This window comes from Oryzias melastigma, linkage group LG1 (assembly GCF_002922805.2).
Source record: "Oryzias melastigma strain HK-1 linkage group LG1, ASM292280v2, whole genome shotgun sequence".
In the NCBI taxonomy this organism is placed as follows: Eukaryota; Metazoa; Chordata; class Actinopteri; order Beloniformes; family Adrianichthyidae; genus Oryzias; species Oryzias melastigma.
In genome coordinates this window covers 21356778-21376045 of record NC_050512.1, presented here as the reverse complement: position 1 = coordinate 21376045, position 19268 = coordinate 21356778, and the positions used below count along the sequence as shown (strand labels likewise).

The window sequence follows — 19268 nt, the reverse complement described above, 5'->3', positions numbered from 1 at the left end:
GTGCTTTTAATGCAACTTTAAAGAGAGTCTTTACAGGAATGCAGGAGAAAAAGGTGCAAACTAATCTGGCAGTTTGTAAATTGAAGGCGAGTTAGTCACTCAGCAGAGACATTCAACATCAACAGCATTAGAACAGTAATTTCGTAAACTTTCAGGATAACCCTGACTTTAAAAAAAAATGTATAATGTATTTTAGAAAAAGCGAGAAAAGTTTTTAAATTTCCGATCATCTTTACAACTATTTTAAAGGCAGTGTTAATTATGATTATGCCCTTTTAAACAAACAAAAAAAAAAAGGTTATTTTCTACTGCAGAGTGGTAGGAATTCATTAGAATTACATGGATTTAGTCATGTGAAAGTGGATGCATCAGAATTGGGCAGTTTTCTGCTGATTCACAATATATAGAGATATTCTAAAAAATGCAATCTTAATTTTCTTAATATATGTCAACCATCATCAAAAAAATGCCACAAGAACAATTTAATTTCCAGATTTTGACCTAAAATTGTGTGTTTTTCTAGTAGTGCTTTAGGAGGGTTTATTGATTACAACCAAAACATGTTTAATTTTAAGGGATGAATTTCAATCGCATCTTTCAGCCACGCCCCTTTTTGTTTGTATGTTCATGCAGAAAACTATATTTCTCCTCCAAAATACAGTCCATCAAATAAACCCCCTAAGAATAGTTAAACTAAAGAAGTGTCTTGTTTTTTACCTTTATTTATATTCCTAAGAGGAGATGTACAACATTACAACAGGTTTAAAGTTTTGCATTTTTAAGAGACTGTATAACCTTAGACTGTGTGATTAGTTTATAATCCTTAAAGCTAAAGTCACTCTTATGATTGCTGCTCCTTCCCTCACCTTTTATTTTGAAGCTTAAAGAGCCACTCTGATGACATCTATGAAGAAATTTAAGTTGAAAGCTACAATTCCAAGTATGTCTTTATTAAAAATCGCTGTGAATCAGGAGCAGATGAAAAAATGCAGTTTGACAAAGCTTGTAGATGTGACGTAGAAGCGACAATCGGCAAGCCATGCTCCATTAATGTCTTTGTTTTTCTTGTATAAGGCTTCATCTCAAAAACTGTAAGACAAACTCCAATATTCCACTTGGAATGTTGTGAGGGGCTGTAAGCTAGCAGGAGAGCAGGTAAACAGATGGTTGATGGGAAGTGGTTACTCTGTGCCAACAGTCCTGCCCATAATTTCTGATGAACCACCATCGCTCTGCAGAATTTGTCCTTGAAAATGACAGGTCTTTTTAAATTTTGACTAAAAATTGCATAATTATAATTAAAAAAAACGCTCTTAAAACAGATCAAAACGTGATTGGAGTGGGACTTAGTAGCGGTGATGGAACTGATGACTTTAGAATTCAATCAAAGAATTGAGCTTTAAGGTAAATATCGGAACAATACCATTTTTTATACCCAAAGTTACTGCAGATTACACACTAGTGGAGTAAAACTAATGGTGGTTTTGCTAGATTAACAGCACTTAAAAGCAAAGAACGTGGATATTGTGGACCAACACAGACGTGAAGTATAAAAAAGATGCAGACATACTGTCACAAACCAAGAAGAAATTTATTAAGATAGCACTTTTTATAGGTAAATACCACAAAGTGCTTTACAAGGTCTAACAAAAGGCAATACAAATTTAATAAAAAATAAATAAATAAAACATCTTAAGTAAAACATCATTAAAAGTTCAAAACAAGTAAAAAGATTTTTGAAAGAACCGATAAATCCTAATTTTGTTTTTATGTTTATCAATTGATTAAAAAAAGGAAACTTAAAAAAAAAAAAAAAAAAAATGAGGCGATTAAAAACAATTGAGATTTTCAGATTTATGTCACATTCACAACATATACAAAAAATGTCGATATTTGTATCAATATCGGCAATATTGACCAGTATCGGATTGGTATCATATTGATACTCAAATGCTCAGTATCACCCAGCCCTACATGGAGGGTCAAAGACAAGGTCATTCCAGGGTCAAGGGGCTACAGTTTATAAATTCTAGTTCATAATCAACAAAACAAGAAGACCAAAAATTAAGAGTTTCGTCAAGAAAATGGGACACAACAAACCATTAAAGAAAACCTCCAAGAAGGTTTATTACTCTATCTGGCCATTTTCAGGCTTTCAAAGGCAATCTGTCTTGTCTTACCCCCGTCTGCTCCACCTCCCCATCAGCCCCTTAATCCACATCAGATCTCCCACCCCCAGCTGAAGGCCGTAACACATATTGTTAATAATTTTTAGAAAAGATTAGCATTATCTACTCGCTGGGCTTTCTTCCTCCATTTTTCTTTGTGCTTGGTTTCCATTTTGGACGATACTACCACCCAAATAGCAGATCTACTTGTAAAAGCAGACCAAAGCAAACAATGATGTGTTTTTTTTTTTTTGTTTTTGTTTTAAAGTTTCCCCCAATCTGACTGAGTCCACCACAATCTGCTGTCTAAAACGCCCCCCAGGCTACTAAAGTTTGTACGGTTTTAAATTATTTCTTAAGGTTAGTCCAAGGTATTTGCAGTATTTTTATGCTTTCTATGTCCAAACATTCTAGAGTAAGAAACCTTAATGGAATGTGGGAGCAAATCCATAAGTCTGCCTGTCTGGGACGAGTGTAATGAGGGTGTGTAGACACCCGACGGCAAGACAGGCTGACGCACATGCACCGAAAGTACGATGCCATTTCTTAGACTGTAAGTTGAAGGGTGGCCCTGGCTTTCTCCAGGCCACTAATAAGCTGTTAGCATGACAGATTGATACAAAAGCAGTGTGTGTGTGTCAGTGCCTAAATTATCACACACTCACTCAGGCAACGCTCAAGAAACCCACACCTCTTGTCTAGATTTTGCGAGGTGCTGTGCAAAAATGAGAGGTTGTAAATTAATTTGAAACAGTAAAAGATAAATTTTACTGAAAGGAAATATTTACTGATATCAAACATGTACAACATCAAAGAATGGCCATAAACATTCCAATTTTGGGGAATTAGGAGGATTTTTTTAAAGCCTTTGATGAAATCCATAAAAAAAATATTAGTTATAGATAGTATCAATTATGAAATGTTTGGTGATTTGGTAAGTTTTTGCTCACACAAATGCCAGTTTAAGATGAAAAAATATTGATATAAGTGGAAAAAAGCCCCTTATTCACCCACCATCTCAAATTTAATGTGCATATTTTTAACACAGTGTAGATGTATTAGAAATAATTAATGATCAACTAATATTGCTTTATTTTATAACAAGTAGTCAGTTAAAAGAAAAAAAAAATAACAGTAGATGAGTTGTTCTCAACAAAAAGTTTTAAAAGATTTTCCCGCCAAAAGCGTTACTGGAAGCAGCCATTTTGAAATGAGCAGGAAAGGCCTTTCTACTGCCCCTAGTGGAGTGAAAACTCACCTTAGGGCAGAAAACAAGTTATAAACTAAGTGTTTTTAAGCAATGCTAATGAGATAGGAGTCTCAGAAATACCTGTATCAAATTACAACAGTTATAGTTAAAATGCTAAAAGCTAAAAATGCCCCATTCTCCTTTTCATTCAAACACTCCCACAGATTTCTCTAAAACATACAAAGCACATAACAGGAGTTGACAAACTCTCCTTAGAGACAAACATGTTAGCGCATTCGTTCTGTCATTTATGACGGAACAACACCACGATGGTCATAAACTCTGATCGTGAAAAATGGGAGTAAAATCCACTGCCAACATTTTAGCCGTTTTGTAGAACCTGTGACAGACATCGAATAGGGAAAAACATGTCACACTGTCATAAATCTTTGCTTTATCTTGTCTTAATGTCACAGGTCTTCTCACTTTCCTGTGAGGCTCTTAAAGCAGTCAAAACCAATTTGTTTTTTTTTTTCAGGCTTTTTCTTCTGAGCTCATCAACTGTAATTCTGGACTGGGAGACAGATTCCCTCCTTGGTTCATTCATGCAGTAAAGAGATCAGGAAAACTTACAGCAAAGCATCTTACATAAACCTTTAAACCTGCACCGGTTGGCTAATCGCCGTCCATACTTCGGTTTAAAACGCTCGTCATCCTGGAAATGCTGCGATAAATGTTAGACCTGTTGTGACCAACCAGCCTGTCAGTCATGACTCACGGCGGTTAGCACTCATGCAGTGTAGGAGCCAGTCGAGAATTTCTCTGTCGCCTCATATAAAGTTTTTTCTTTTTTTTTATCTAGTGGCTAAAAATGGAAACAATGATAAAAGGGCTTCATCTGGTAGAGACAGAGCAGCTTCCAACCTCATTTCCTGTTCCTGACACCTTCAATTTTTGATTTTTTTTTTTAGACGATATAGAAATAAACAAACTCCAGTAAAAAGTTTGAACACGATTCACATTTTTAAGCAGGTTTTGCTTTTTTAACATGTCACTTTTACTTTATTTTCAGAATCATTACTACACATGAGCTTCAAAAGTTGTATGTAAATCGTGTATTCTCGACTGGAAAAAATTAAAAAACACAACATGAGCACTAGCTTAGTGGTATCCTGTTGTTTTCAATAAATTATTCACTTCAATTGATTTTTAATAACCTACTTTTGTTTCTATTCCTATTATCTTTACCAATTCACACCAAAACAGTTTTATTTTTAAATTAAAAAGGCTCGAACTGTCAAATTTCCCTAAGTAAAGTAAACCAGTCCCTTGTGCGATAGACAAAATCCGCAAAATAGTCAGCCACATAAAATTTGTACATATTTCTAAATTTTAGTCCTATTTTTTTCTTTCTTCAACTTCTTATTCTTAATTTATATTTAGAATATTTTTAATGAATTGTAGGCTTCTGTAGAACTGGAGACACTTAAAAAACAAAACACAAAAGTTAGCTCAGTTGTATCCCATTGTTACAGCAGAAGGTTTTCAAAAAATTATTTATTTTAATCAAATTTTGATTACCTTAATTTTGTCTCTATTCTTATTATTTTTACCAATTCGCCACGAACGAGTTTTATTCCAAATTAAAAAAGGACCTGAAATATCAAAATTGCTTCCTTAATGTAAATATCAAAATACCAGGTCTCTCATTAATTACAGGAGTTACATTCTAAATATAACTCGTAATAGACGAAATTCGCGGAATAGTCAGCTACAAAAAAACTTGTACACATTGTACATTGTAAATGTTTAAATACCGGTAACCTTGTCTATTGCAGGAGTTACATTCCACATATAACACATATTAGACAAGATCCGCGGAATAGTCAGCCGCATAAAAGTTTTTACATGTTCCTCATTTTTAGACAGTTAAAAGTTTTTTTTTTTTGTCAACTTCTTTCTTATTATTTTTACCAATTCACCACAATGGAACCTCGTTTATCGCAGGAGTTACATTCTACATATAACGCGTAATAGGCGAAATCCGCGGAATAGTCCGCCGCATGAAAGTTTTTACACGTTTCTCATTTTTAGGCAGTTGAAAGTTTTGCTTTCTTTTGTCAACTTCTTACTTATTTTTTTTTACCAATTCACCACAGACCAGTTCTATTCCTAAAATAAAATGTTTAAATATTGGGTCCTTCATTTATCACAGAAGTTACTATTGAAAATCTAAGTCTTTAAAATATATATAATATATATGTATAATAGCAATCTCTAGGTATCCCTCTAGTTTAAAGACTACATTTTGTGCATAAAGAACTTATGTTGTTGAAGCGGGGGCAAATAAATCTAAAATATTTTTGTTACAAGTGTATGACTGACATCTTTACAAATGGCTGCCATTTTGTATTTTTCTTGTGCCTAATGGGGTTTTCTGAAAGAGGATCCTTAGGTACATCCATGCCAAATTAGGTGCTTGAACCACAAAATGCAGGATTTTTTTTTAGATATCAACCTATCCGTCTCTGCTATGACAGTCTGCAGCTATGAGACAAACAATAGTTGGGCACATGCATTAATGTCAATGTGCTCAAGAGCTGAAGCTCCAAAATTGTTCACTAAAGAGACCCATATTTGGAGCAGGATGCACACATCACAGGGTTGAGGTTGCGTGCAACGAGGGAGTACAGTTTGAGGATAAATAGATATGCACTGATGTGTTCATTTGTCTCCTGTGTGAGTCTGTGTGTGTATTTTTTTTTTTTCTCTCTTGAAGTGTCTTAATGTGTACATGATCTATCTCCCAGCTGGGGGAGAAAATGCACTGAGAACACAGCTTTATGGCAACCTTCGTCCATTAACTATCTTGTAGTCATGCCTCTCTGCTCAAGCGCATTGAACTGCGGCGCAGCCTGCTCCGAGCCATGCTACGCTCTCGTTGTCTCTCTGTCTCCCGCCCCCCTCCCTCAGGCTGCAACGCAGTGGCTGCAAGAATGACTTGACAAGCTTTTATTTTGGGTTTTTTTCTGCTTTTTCCCTAAACTGTGTTTGCCTGTTTGATTCACTTGTCCTCTTCTCTCCCTCTTTCTTCCACACACTCACTCATTTTTCCCTTCTTCTTACCCCCCTCCCCTCACCACTTCCCTTTTGCTGACTTCCACTCTGTAACGCCGCTCTTTCCTTCTGTCTCCACTTCTTCTCGAGTGCTTCTTTCTTTTTTTTTTCCCCTCTCCTGACTTGGCTGTTGCTTTTCCTTTTCTCCCCCTCTCTTGCCCCGGCTGTTGCTCCTTCTCCTTCTTTCTTTCTTTCTCTATCTGCCTGCACCAGGAGCCATGGCTAATCATCTTATAACTAATGCTCTCCTTCGTCCCCATGGTACTAACAATCCCTATAACACCCTCCTGGGGGATTCTGCAGTCTATAACAACCCGGCCGTGGGCATGTACAACACCCAAGGTGTGCCTGATGTTCCTATTATGAACGTACAGCATTTCAAAAGTTAGTTGGGAGTTATTTCTTAACTGTGTACTGCATGGCGTTTTCATTTTAAAGTGTTTAATACTCGAATGTATCTTCGTTATTGTTCCCAAGTGAGATAATGAATCACATCGTAATATGCATGCATGGAAAACAATTGTGTTTGTGCAACTCATTTCAGATTTATTTATAGAAGCTATTTGGGAAATTTTTAATTATTGCTTTTTTTTTCCAGTTTTAACTTTGTTTAAATGGATACTGTTTGTGCATGCGTCACCAGAAGTTTGCATTATATTTACGCACATATTTGAGTTCTGCTTTTTTATTAAATGTCTTTTTCGTAGAATATTTTAAAACATAAGAAATAAATCAAAGTGAGTTACTAATTTTGGCTTTGATTTGAAAGTCTGACAGATTTGCTTCTTCTCAGTATGCAAACTCATATTTTTGTCTGTTTTCTCTCCTCCCTACCTCATGCTGGCCATTAGCACCCTACCGGGACACAAGTACGTTCTTACAGATTTTACTTCCCTTCTTTTTTCCTCTTTTACTTGTATGCAATATTGTAGCTCAGGCTCTGCAAAAGCTTTTTTTTATGATTTAATTGTACTCTGCGGCTATGTTCGAATTCACTCACTACTCTGTAGCCCTTAAGTGACTAAATAGCATGGTATCATTTGCCTTGGATTTTGATGCAATTCAGACATATGCGTCCTATAATGTCTTGTTTTTTATTTTGTTTTTTATACACCAAATATGATAGCACCCATTTTCTAAAATAAAAACCTACTAAGTATGAACATTTTCTAAGACTATTTTTGGTCTAAAGAAAAATAAACTTGGAGGATTTATATATATTTAAAAAAAAATCATAAATTTTTTAAGAGGACAAATCCTGAAAATGCATTGGATTTTGGTCTATATTCACCAATTAAGTGAGATCGGTACCCCGCATGCTTGAATTACGTCCACTTCCACTAATTCTACGGTCACAAATTCAATTGTCACCACGCAATGAGGAGGGATCGAGACTCTTCAAGATTTCATACCGCTGCCCGATTTTTATTTTTTTTATCATTTGCGGGTTCATGAATGTAGAGGGTGACAGGGAACTGTCAGGTGTGCAGAATTTCGCGGTTTTTATACACCCCTGGACTACTGGGGCACCTGGTGATGCTTGATATGAAAGGACGCCGTCTGGAGACCTGTACACACTATATCACACATGTACACACATATCTCGGACAATCGTAAAGGAGGCAAAACTGTTGAAAAATACAACCGGGAGCTAATCTTTTTTTTTTTTTTTTTGTAAATTAATGAATTATGAGTCTTACAATCTTTGAACAACAAAAATAAATTACAGAGGCTAATCTAATTAAAACGTCTTAACCGTCGCAAAGTCAGGAAAACATGAGAATGTAACATCAGATTTGTGTATGTGGGGTATTGTTTGGGTAATCGTTACAGATCACGTAGCAACAATGCATGGGACTTCTGGGAAATGTTCTAGGCACTGAATTTTGGAATTAAAAACAAAAAAAATGGGTGAAACCCCTACATTGTGCAGTAAGCGCGGAGTAGTGAGGGAATTCGGATAAAGCCTGTGTGACTAAAGTGCTTTTAATTCTGAGCATTTTTAAATCTCATTTCTCTAGAATGCATGTGGTAAGAGTTAGCTAAAGGCTTTTAATGAAATAAAATGAAACATTTAAATTGATCTAATCTACATGCTCCTATTCTTGTTTTTTGTTTGTAAAATGCTGTTTTATTAGAAAATCCCTCTCACAACCATCTTCTCCTCTATCCTCTGTTCTTGCTTTGATATTAAAAATTGATTCAAATCTTCTGAGATTCTAAATTTTATGGATTTTTTTTGTTTTTGATCATTTGATTTCCAGAGGGCATCCTGAACAATGCAAGAGATTCCAGTGTAATGGATACGCTCCCTCTGAATGGTAACCACCCAAACAACTACAACATGGCCAGCAGTGAGTACTTGAGCGACTGCGTCCAGATTCTGGACCGGAGCGGCGGTTACGGCACCCATAGCAACCACAAAGAGACCACCTTGGAGAAGAAGATCCTCAAGGAGCTGACTTCCAACTACATCCCGCCGTACCTTAATAACCACGAGCGTGCAACCACGGAGCGCAGTCACAACCTGATGAACAAGCTGGTCAACAGCAGTATGGCAAATGGAGGTACTTCGTGTTCTGTGTTGCTTTTATGGATTTTTACCTCTGAAATCAATAGTGTTGATGAGTTAAATGCGCATTTTTGACACTAATTTCTCGTTTTTAGACAAATTTCCAACAAAAGCAAAGACAAAGTGCTACATTTGTTATGCGGAAATTGTTTTTGTTTGCATTAAGTACATGGTTTGTTAAAAAAATACATTTCTGTTCCATTTTTGCAAACTTGTCCTTGGATTTGTTGTTCAACCCTAAGCAGGAAAGTGTTCTGCAAATGTGGAGTGTTCTTTTGATTTGACGTCTGAATTTATGGCTGAAAATCAAATGCTGAGATGTTTGGCAAACACCAAAGCTGCAGCAAACACACAGACATTGTGAATGCATTATTACTGCAACTAAAAGGAGTTAGCATACAGAATTTCTATCGAGCATCCAGATTTCTTCAAAAAAAATGGGGGGAAAAAAAGGCATTTGTGGATTTTTATTTTTTTTTTATAAAATCATAAGAAGACTTAAGTCTTAGTCCCAACTACAGCTTATATGGGGTGTCTGGTACAGTGTGAAAAATGGACAAACCTTCACAAAATATCAAGGCTATCAAGCACTCCATGAACCCATTGAGGGAAAATGTTCATGCATGTTTTTTATGGGCATGCTGTGAGGAACCGGTCCTTGTCAACACATAAACAACATGTAAGGTTATGAAGGGGCGTGTTATATAGTAGGGTTGTTCAAGCAAGAAGTGTGTACTACCACACGCAGATGACCCCACTTTTAATGTAAACATGTCTAGGACAGCACAAGGGTTACAGAAATTATAAGATCCACCTGCACTCCCTTTAAGATGCGGCAACACCATTGACTGTATAACTGTATAAAAAATCTGGACTGAGTGACTCCTGGCGTTCCAAACAGGAAGTACCTGCTGGACCCAAAAAGCCGAAATTCCATAGACTTTAATTGAGAAGTAAACAGCTTTTATTCCTGCTCTACTACCTATTTTTGATACTTTCTTGCTAATCCTAATTTTTTTTTTCATTATTTTTTTTTCTGAATCGTAAATTATTCAAGTTATAAACTGACCAATCAGATGCCTTAAAAAGAGTAGGTGGTTTCATGTCAAATGTCCAAAGCATTTGATTGACTGATTCGCAACAAGCTCACTCCTGATTAGCGAGAATGGTCACCATAGAAATGCTGACTCAGACCGACTCGGATCAATCACTGCTTACTAGTGCTGTCTGGCTCCAATATGGCAAAGTCCATATCGGAGAAAAATGGCCACTGAAGTCAATAAATTTAGCTGGAACCGGAAGTCAGGCTTTTTCTATGGGTGACATCATATTTGCTCAGTCCAGATTTTTTTATACAGTCAATGGGCGACACCTGTCTATAACCCTTGAGCGGCCCAAACAACCCATAAACCAGAAGCACCCCCTACAGGTGCATGTGACTGAGAAGTAAATGTGTAAAGAAATAATAATGAGCATGGATCCTTAAGACAGCCAGTAAGATCAAAATCCAAGAATGTTAAAGACAGTCCAAACTCAATCACACAAAATCAAAATCTAAAACACACCTTCTGTCGTGGGCCAAACAGGATAAACATTTAAAGCTAAATTTTTAAAACTTTAAAAACATAACTTTTTTTAACACAACTACGAATAATAAAAAGGCAGGAATGTTATTCCAGAATAAATCAGCTTAAACCTTAAATAATATTTTACTCTCCATAAAAATATGTTTTGTCAAAATTATGCTAGTTAGAAATAATGATAATATTGGGCCATTAATAACAATAAAACAAAATGATCTGGAGGTATGGATATAATTTCCCAGAGGGCCGGATCCGGCCCCTGGGCCATGATTTTGATTTAGATTAAGGTTATAGTTGCACTGTTGGTGCTAAAACTATTGATATCAGCTATTGATTTCAGAATAAAACATTAAAAATATAACATCTCATTTATTTTTTTTCGCTCCAGGGAGTATGGCTGGGGGCAGCAGTAGCAGCAGCAGCAGTGGCGTGAGCGGCTGTGTGGGCAGCGGCAAAGAAGACAACGGTCACCTAGTGCTGGACAACCCGGCGGCGTTCCCCCACGAGGAGAACCTTGGTCTGGAGATCATCCGGGAGGAGTCCAATGCTCCCTTGCTGCCGCCGCGGCCCCCTCCTCCAGACAGCCACCCACCACCGCCGCCCCCTCCTCACAGCTTCTCCCGACAGCGGCGCATCCCCCAGGAGCCCAGCGAGAGCTTCTTCCCCCTGCTAACCAACGAACACACCGACGAGCACACACACTCCCCCAACCACAGAGACTCGCTCTACACAAGCATGCCGGTGCTGACGGACCTCCCAGATGGGCAGATAAACGGTTTAACAGACGGAGAGGAAGACAGCTCCGGGGAGCTCCAGCCCTGCAAGAGCGCCACTGCTCCAGAGCTGGATGACGTCTATTATAAGAGCATGCCAAACCTGGGCTCCAGGAATCACCTACACGAGCTGCAGAGCTACTACCACATGGGCCGTGGTGGCAGCGATGGGTACATGGTGTCCGGAAGCAAGGAGGAGTCCGACTCGTCTCCCGAGGAGGTGCCCGTAGACCCCTCTCATCTGGTTACGAGTCTATAGAGCCGGTCCAGACTTCTATCCTTCCCCGTCCCTGAAGCCCAATGTCACACTTTTAAAGTTCAAACATTCTGTGTTGTTGACAGAGCTGGCCTGCCCTTGGATTGACACACTGTGTGGGACATTTTCCGTTGTTCATGGATGAGATATCACTGGTCGGATCTAAAAAATAATAATAAAAAAAAAATATGAGACTGAATGTATTGTCATAAACGCTGCAGACTAATAAGGCGGGTCTTGAAGACTTCTTTTTGTAACCAGGAATGGGAGAGTTTGCAACCGAACGGAATTCTTTCAATTCAAAAGTTGAGCTAGACTGACCGTGGCCCTACAAGAACCCAACTATGAACTTCAAGCAGAGATTCTAGTGTCTAGTCTCCACATCTTCAAGGCCGTCAGAGCGTGTGTCCGTGTCTCCATGTCTGAAAAGACACTTGTTTGGACGATGTCGTCAACTCTTTGAAGGGTACAGCAGGAGGTACTACCTTCCTGCCAAGTGAAGGATAGACGATGTTGTACCCTCAAGCGGTCAACCGGGAACAATGAACAACTACCACGTCAAGCCAAATTCCTTTTTTTTCCCGTTCATATCTGCTAAACTGGAATCGTGTCTGGGCTGGTGTAACATTCCTGCGAGTTGTAGTGACTACGGATACTGTGTATTTCACTCAAAATCAAGAAAGACCATAAGACTTCTAAATGAACTCAAAAAGATAAAAAAGATTTAAAAAAAACAAGAATGAATTCCGTTGATTCTCCTTTCTTCTGTAAACGTTTTTTCAGTTATCAAAGGATTACGAGGAGCTCACATAATGTTTTTATGTATTGTACAGAATACAGATACAAAAATGTTGCATATGACTAAGTCTTTTATTTTTGAAGTTGAAAATCTTTTCGTCTGTGGGACTGTTCTGAAACGTCACAACATGTTCTGGTCGTCTACAGGCCGCAGATGGAACAAAGAACAATCTGTCATGTCATTCTTTCTCAGATACAGTTTAAGCACTCCTTCATTAATATGCATATACCCTCACACAGGACGTCCCGGTCCTTGAATAGCAACACCACTGACACATTTGCAAATCAGTTTTCCAATATACTTTACCACTGTGTTTTGTTTTTTTAATTTTATATATGAAGGGAAAATGATCAAATGATGAACGTTTTTTTACAAAACCGCTGCAAAAAGGAGCCTGGTTGATACAAACACAGATGCAAGACTTGAGGTGAAGTGAATAAACGGTTTAATATATATTGTCTTTGTTGCCAAATATATAGAAATTGACATGTCCTCGTTGTGACAATGGTGGTGAGTGAAACAACTGCCAGTCCGATGCTGCGTTCACACCAAATGTGATTTGCGTGTCTGTTTCAAATTTGCTGAATAACGCCTTATCCAAAAATGTGTTCATAAACTTCCCACTCCTATCGCATGTGAGAGGAGCTAGTGTCAAAAGTTTTTAGCTTCATCGCTACTTGGGAGGATTGTCTGTATCTCATTTACAATGCATGGAAGACATGGATGATGTTGAGAGATCAGGTTTATTTTAGGACCGGGAATCGATTAAAAAAAATTAACTAATTAACCGCAAACCCAGGAAAAAAATTAATCGCAATTAATCGCAATAACTTTTTTTTGTTGCTACATTCGAGGCTCAGGCTGTGACAACGGTGATACGGAGAAATAGTCCGCTTTTTGTGAAAAAGCAATCTAAACTGGAAAATAAACAAGAACTAAAAACTGATTGAATATTTATTTCTTCTGTAGATAACTATGGTAAATGTGGGATGATACCTGACGAAGTGTTTTAAATCACGCAAAGCGAAAGACTGCTGCTCCGCGAGGTGCAATTAATTTGTGTTAATAAATATACGCTTTAACACTGTTTGGTTAATTGCGTGCGCTAACACTTTAATGTTCACAGCCCTAGTTATATATGTCGAAGAGCCCTACTAAACCCTTGGTTAGCATGTCGCCATGTCTGAGTTCATGAAATCAATCAGACTCTCCCAGTACAGTGAGGTTCACTCCATATACTGACTAGGGGACGCTTTCAGCGGTACTTCTGTCCCGCATTCATCTGAGAAGAGAAAATATTAAAACAAGAATAAAATTCGAGGACCTATTTATAATTGTCATGATACATATCCGAAAAATATAATAAAATTGAGGAGTAGAACGATCAGATTCCCACTAAATTACATCGTTAACTAACCCTTCTGCTATCCTAGGGGATGTTTACGTTGAAAGTGGGGATGTCTTGATTTTTTTATCTTCTCTGGTGTCTGTGGCAGATATTAAATCCTGTCCACCTTTGGAAAGGTGGGAGGGATCACGCATCAATATAAAGTAAGGGTCGTCTGGACCCCATGAGAGAGCACAAGGGTTAATCATGGTCCAAAGCCGAGTCCCTGATTGGTTGACCCGACACGCCTTTTTTTTCCCAAAGTTCAAATATTTGAACTCTGGACACGCTACAACGCCTAAAACGCAGGACCTCTGATCATTTCTGTAAATTGACTTAACATTGGATCGCCTCCGCCGCAAAAATCGCGTTCGATGTGAACGCAGCTCCAAAGTTTTAATCAATGCAAAATAGGGAAACGCTGCATCATCACACAGCAGCTCCATTCAATGTCGCTAAAGCAAGGTTTACAAATTTACAGGCAAAGATTCATAAGTGTATGAATTGTAGCTTTCCCATGCACCCCCCTAGCCCCTCCCCGTCCCTAAGAGAGAAATTATTTATTTATCCGTTTATTGGGTTTAAGAGCAGCCAAACAAGCTAGGGAAAATAGGCTTTAGACTGGAGTATATAAAATGACACTGTTTTTTTGTTTCATCCTTTCTTTAAATTATTATGATCATGATTATAATTACAATATTACTGATAATTATTTATTCTTTTTGTATGGGTTTCAAGTCGAAAGATCTCATAACTAATATTTGTTGTGACAGTGAAAGTTGTTTGCCAACAAATAAATTACTGACATAGCTTTCTGGTTTCCGTGCCTCTTGAGTCCTTTTTAGCTGTTTGGCTAATTGCAAATCAGCGCCTTCGTGTCAAAGATGCACTTCAGGCCGTCACGAAACACCGCAGACATGCCCCCCCCCCACACACACACACATACACACACACCTTGCTGAAATGACTATAAACTGAGTGCACCAGTTTGTCTTGTCTGATGAAAGCATCATTTTTTTCAGTAAATGATTATTGATTTTTTTTTATTTATAAAAGATAAATATGTGAATGATTTATCTGTGATCTAACCTCCATTACTGCCACTTGTTTATCTGATGTATGACAGTCATGAAGGGATAATCTGTTGCACAAAAGCCGAGCCCTTCCATTAAACCAGCCTTTCATTTTCTAGTGCTTATGCGGGAAATTGCAAATGCAGTTAAAAACGGCATGTAAATGTGCAAATGAAGGGGTAGGACTTAAGGGTATAGAGGCAGCAAATTGCTGCGTGGAAATGCATACATGAAAGGCTACGTTGGAGAAAGCTAATGCCTTTTTCTAAAATGTATGTGAATGATGGGGTAGTGCTGGTGGCTAAAGACAGACAACCCTGACAAAAGACGAAAGAAAATGAAAGCATTGCTATGTTTAACCCTTTAACTCTGGAGCTGGAGCTCTTTGAATTACCGACTATTTGACTGTTGACGAACAACTCCAGGCCTCCAGGGCTGGTGTGTCTGCAGGTTTTCTAGAAGCCCTACTCATGACTGATTGCCTGGTTCAGGTGTGTCCAGCCAATTTGAACATGCCAGAGCAGGATATGTTGGAAAACATGTAGGAATGCGCCCCCCTGGAGATGCTCATCCCTGGTTTACACAATTTCAATGGAGAAAAAGCAACTTTCGGCCGATATCCATGCAAAGCTACTTTTCTCAGTTTAAAAATCAGTTGGAAAAATGATATTTTCTTAAACAGGCGGTGAAGAGTCACATTGCCTAGTTTACACTGGTTTTGGAAGTACAAAAACATATTTTATGACATAAAAGATGCATTTTACGAGGACTTGGTTAGGGAAAGAGAGGGAATAGGGACTATGAACAAAGAGCGGGAAGAACTACTCGACAAGGGGGTGGCGGGACAAACCACTCTTGTTGAAGTCAGGTGGGAAGGGGGATCGACCAGAGACGCAACAGGGAGAATTTAAGCTAACTGGCAGTTGTGAGGCGGACTCCCCATGCAACAGAGACGCTGACAGTCCACTGTAAATCAGGGTTCATAGAGCTACAGCTCTGCTGTGATAAAGGGTCAAACTCATACACAAAGGCCCAATCTGAATTCTTCCCTTCCCCTACTGTTAACCCTCAAAACGGAGAGTTGTCACTTCTGCTCGATGACATCACCAATAGCCGCCGGTTAGCTAGCATTAGCTTGGAGCTTCCAGTACTTGGAAATACATAAAAACATTGGTTTTATAACTTTAAAAATATCATCCTAAAACAAAAAGTCATTACTTACATTTAAATTTAACCATCTGTTCTTCAGAGCTAACCCATGTGAAGAATTTCGCTTCTCCTCACAGGTGTGTCCAGCCAATTTGAACATGCCAGAGCAGGATATGTTGGAAAACATGCAGGAATGCGCCCCCCTGGAGATGCTCATCACGGCACAGTGCAATGCGGAACTCCCTTGCAAGGGAGGGGTTGTATCCCTCCGCTTGGGGCGGAGGATTTTAAAAAATATATTTTAGATACCACTTATACTTCACAAGACCTGTCAAATGGAGGGGTAGGGAGAAGGGAAGAATTCTGATTTGGCCAAAAAGTTCTGGTACAAAGACTAAAAACCCTGTAATGTAAAAATTAAAATGTGAGTGTAGGGTTAAGGAGGTAAGACATATAAAAATGTCACTGAAGAGGCAGGGTTTAAAGGGAAAGGAAGATGGTAAATTATTTTATGAAAATGCAAACATGAAAAGTCTGGATTAGTAATGTTAAATTCCATCAAAAATTTGAGCACACACATATTAGGGTAGAGCAAAGACTGTTCTAATAAGTTCAATGTCATAATTCTGTTAGAGCACCAAAATGTATCCATTGATCTAAATTGATCCATGATCTATTTTCAAGCAGTTAGCATTTCCATGAAGTAAAATGGTCGCCATCCATACATTAAAGCCGAGTTCCTGATTGGTTAAAGTTCAACTGGTTTAAGTTTAAGCGGGTATGCAGTGGACGTGGATTTTGTACCTACAGCCTGAAAACAGTCGTGGAAATGTATGTAGCTACTCACAAACGTGAACGTTTTGAACGCAAAAGCCCAAAACACAAATTTTCACATCTTTGCAGTGACATTTTATCCCAGTTAGTTACTTGAATGCATGTTGCTGAGGGTGATTTTTTTTATTTTTTATGAACGCATACAAAACAGACTGCTCATTCTATGTTGTAGAAGTGCAAATAAAAGGGTATCGTTAATACATAGAGATAGTAAAACCCTCTGTAAAAATGTGTCAATGAATGATGGAATCCCAAAAATAGCTATTTTTCTTTCATGTACATTTTTCAATAGAGGGATCAGGATAAAGGGTCTTAGGCAGTAAACGCCCAATTACAAACACAAAAAGAAAAGGTGAGGACTAAGGGGTAGAAACAATTTTTCAGCTATGAAGTATCTTTAAAATTCCTCATCCATTGGCATCAAATGAAAATAACTCTTTCTCCTTTGTGACAAACTCCTCAGCCTCCAGTGGAGGCTTTTTTCTATAACTACTTGTGTTTATAGTCTCCTCTTTTTTTGGGTTCAATCACCTGCATTTTATGGCCATAGGTGAATTCACAGCTTTGATATTTTGTTCAGCTCTCTTCTCCACGAAAGGCCATTACTCTGAACCAGGACTCCAGATATTTAAACTCTTCCACTTGAAGCGGTGACTCATTGAGAACACAAAGAGGGCACTCCACTCTCTTCCCACTGATGACCTTAGCCTCAAACTCTGAGTCGTTGGATCCCGTCTGGGCTTTTTCACACTCAACTGGAAAATCGCCCCAGTGCCTGATGGAGGTCTTTGTCTGGTGAAGCCTGCAGAACCGTATCGGCTATGCAAGGCAACGATGCAATCATCTGTTAATTAAACCTGAAGCCCTCTGCTGTGTTGAGAAAATGTGTTCATTAAAAACTTGAAAGGAATGATTGCATCTGAAAACCTTCCATACCCACTTAAATATTTACACTATAGACAGTTAAAGGAAATCAAATAAACGATCTTAAAGCCTCAGTCACAACTGCTGTCATGGGTAGATATGGGCTGTCTGTGGGTGAAAAATTGTCAAACTTGTTTGGGGAATGCAATTGGCCCACACGAAATACCAAAGTTAAAAGGTTGTAGACTTCTCGATGAACCTCTAGTGAAAAATTTGTTATGTACATTTTTTGTTGTGAGTGACAGGTCATAGTGAACACTTAAGGTAAATGGGCGTGTTGTATGGATTTTTCTTTTTTTTCAATCCCCTCCAAACTCCCTGCTTTGCATGGTGAAGAGATGGAGAGCCTGACTGTAAAGTTATGTACACACCTGGCTAGTTTATTACATGATGTTCACACTAGACAAGCAGGAAGGGACATCTTCCTTTTGTACTGTTTGGAAGTGTATGTCCGCCACCTTTATTTGGAAGAGGCTTGGTGCCAAATGTCGAACTGTTGTAAATCTTGCTCCAGACCTTTTCTTACACAGCTCTATTCCGATATATAAATATAATAGGATTCTGTTTAGGCGCAAACCACAATTAGTAATTTCTCCAATTTACAAAAAGTTGGTACCTCTATGAATTGGAGGGGATGCCATCCATTCGTCACTACCAAATCAGAGTCCCCAATTGCTCAAAGTTCATTCTGGTTTGACTTGCAACCCTTGTTCAATGGCCACACATTTTATATGTTGAGCCCAAAAATGACTTGGAGAAACTTTCGAAGCTACACATGAATGCGATTACAAAGACTAGTCACTTGGCAGTTAACGCGCATTGCCAAGGACTGTGTGAACGTAGCTCGAGAAATTAGGATATTAGACAATCAGAGTGTAGTTAATGTGGGCATCCAACTGGCATGCTTTCAGTATTTGTGTAATCAGTAGACAGCCAGTACGCATACCTTACTAACGACTACTCTGGGGCATAAGGACACTGTACAACAGCATCCCTGTACATTTTAAGAGCAAACAACTTACAAATACTTTATGATATACTTAGCACACGCACATCAATTGTACGGTCCATTTTCATAAAGTTCCTAAACGTGGCCACACAACCCTCAAGAGGACTAAAAGACGTACCTGCTCTCCCTTCAAGATGCAGCCATTCCTTCCTATAACCATCTACAGATTCAGACAACCCCAAAACCCGCAGCAGGCGTACGGGTCAACCCCCATACGGGTGCATGTGTCAGGAGTCAGCACTCTTCCTCCCCGTCTGGTTACTGCCGGGAGGAGTCTCCAGAGCACTGAATGCACTTCATCTCCCAGCAACCCCAGCCCACAGTTCCTGGTTCAGCTGTCTTATTTGCTAATCATCCAATGGACACCACTGCACTGCTCAGAGCCTCACTCATTGCGAAGTATTTTTTGCGTCACTTGCATACCGAGCATTTCAT

The 19268-nt window shown here is 38.6% G+C and overlaps 1 protein-coding gene across 1 annotated transcript in view; it reads left to right on the top strand.

The window, feature by feature from the left end:
- Positions 1-14656, top strand: part of adgrl3.1 (adhesion G protein-coupled receptor L3.1) — a gene marked incomplete in the record, with an annotated part of 186114 nt that extends 171458 nt beyond the window's left edge. Inside the window, 4 exon segments of the mRNA XM_024290283.2 lie at positions 6778-6816; positions 7326-7343; positions 8739-9041; positions 11018-14656. Of these exon segments, the coding sequence (XP_024146051.1) occupies positions 6778-6816; positions 7326-7343; positions 8739-9041; positions 11018-11661 (1004 nt within the window).
- Between the last annotated feature and the right edge of the window lie 4612 nt (positions 14657-19268).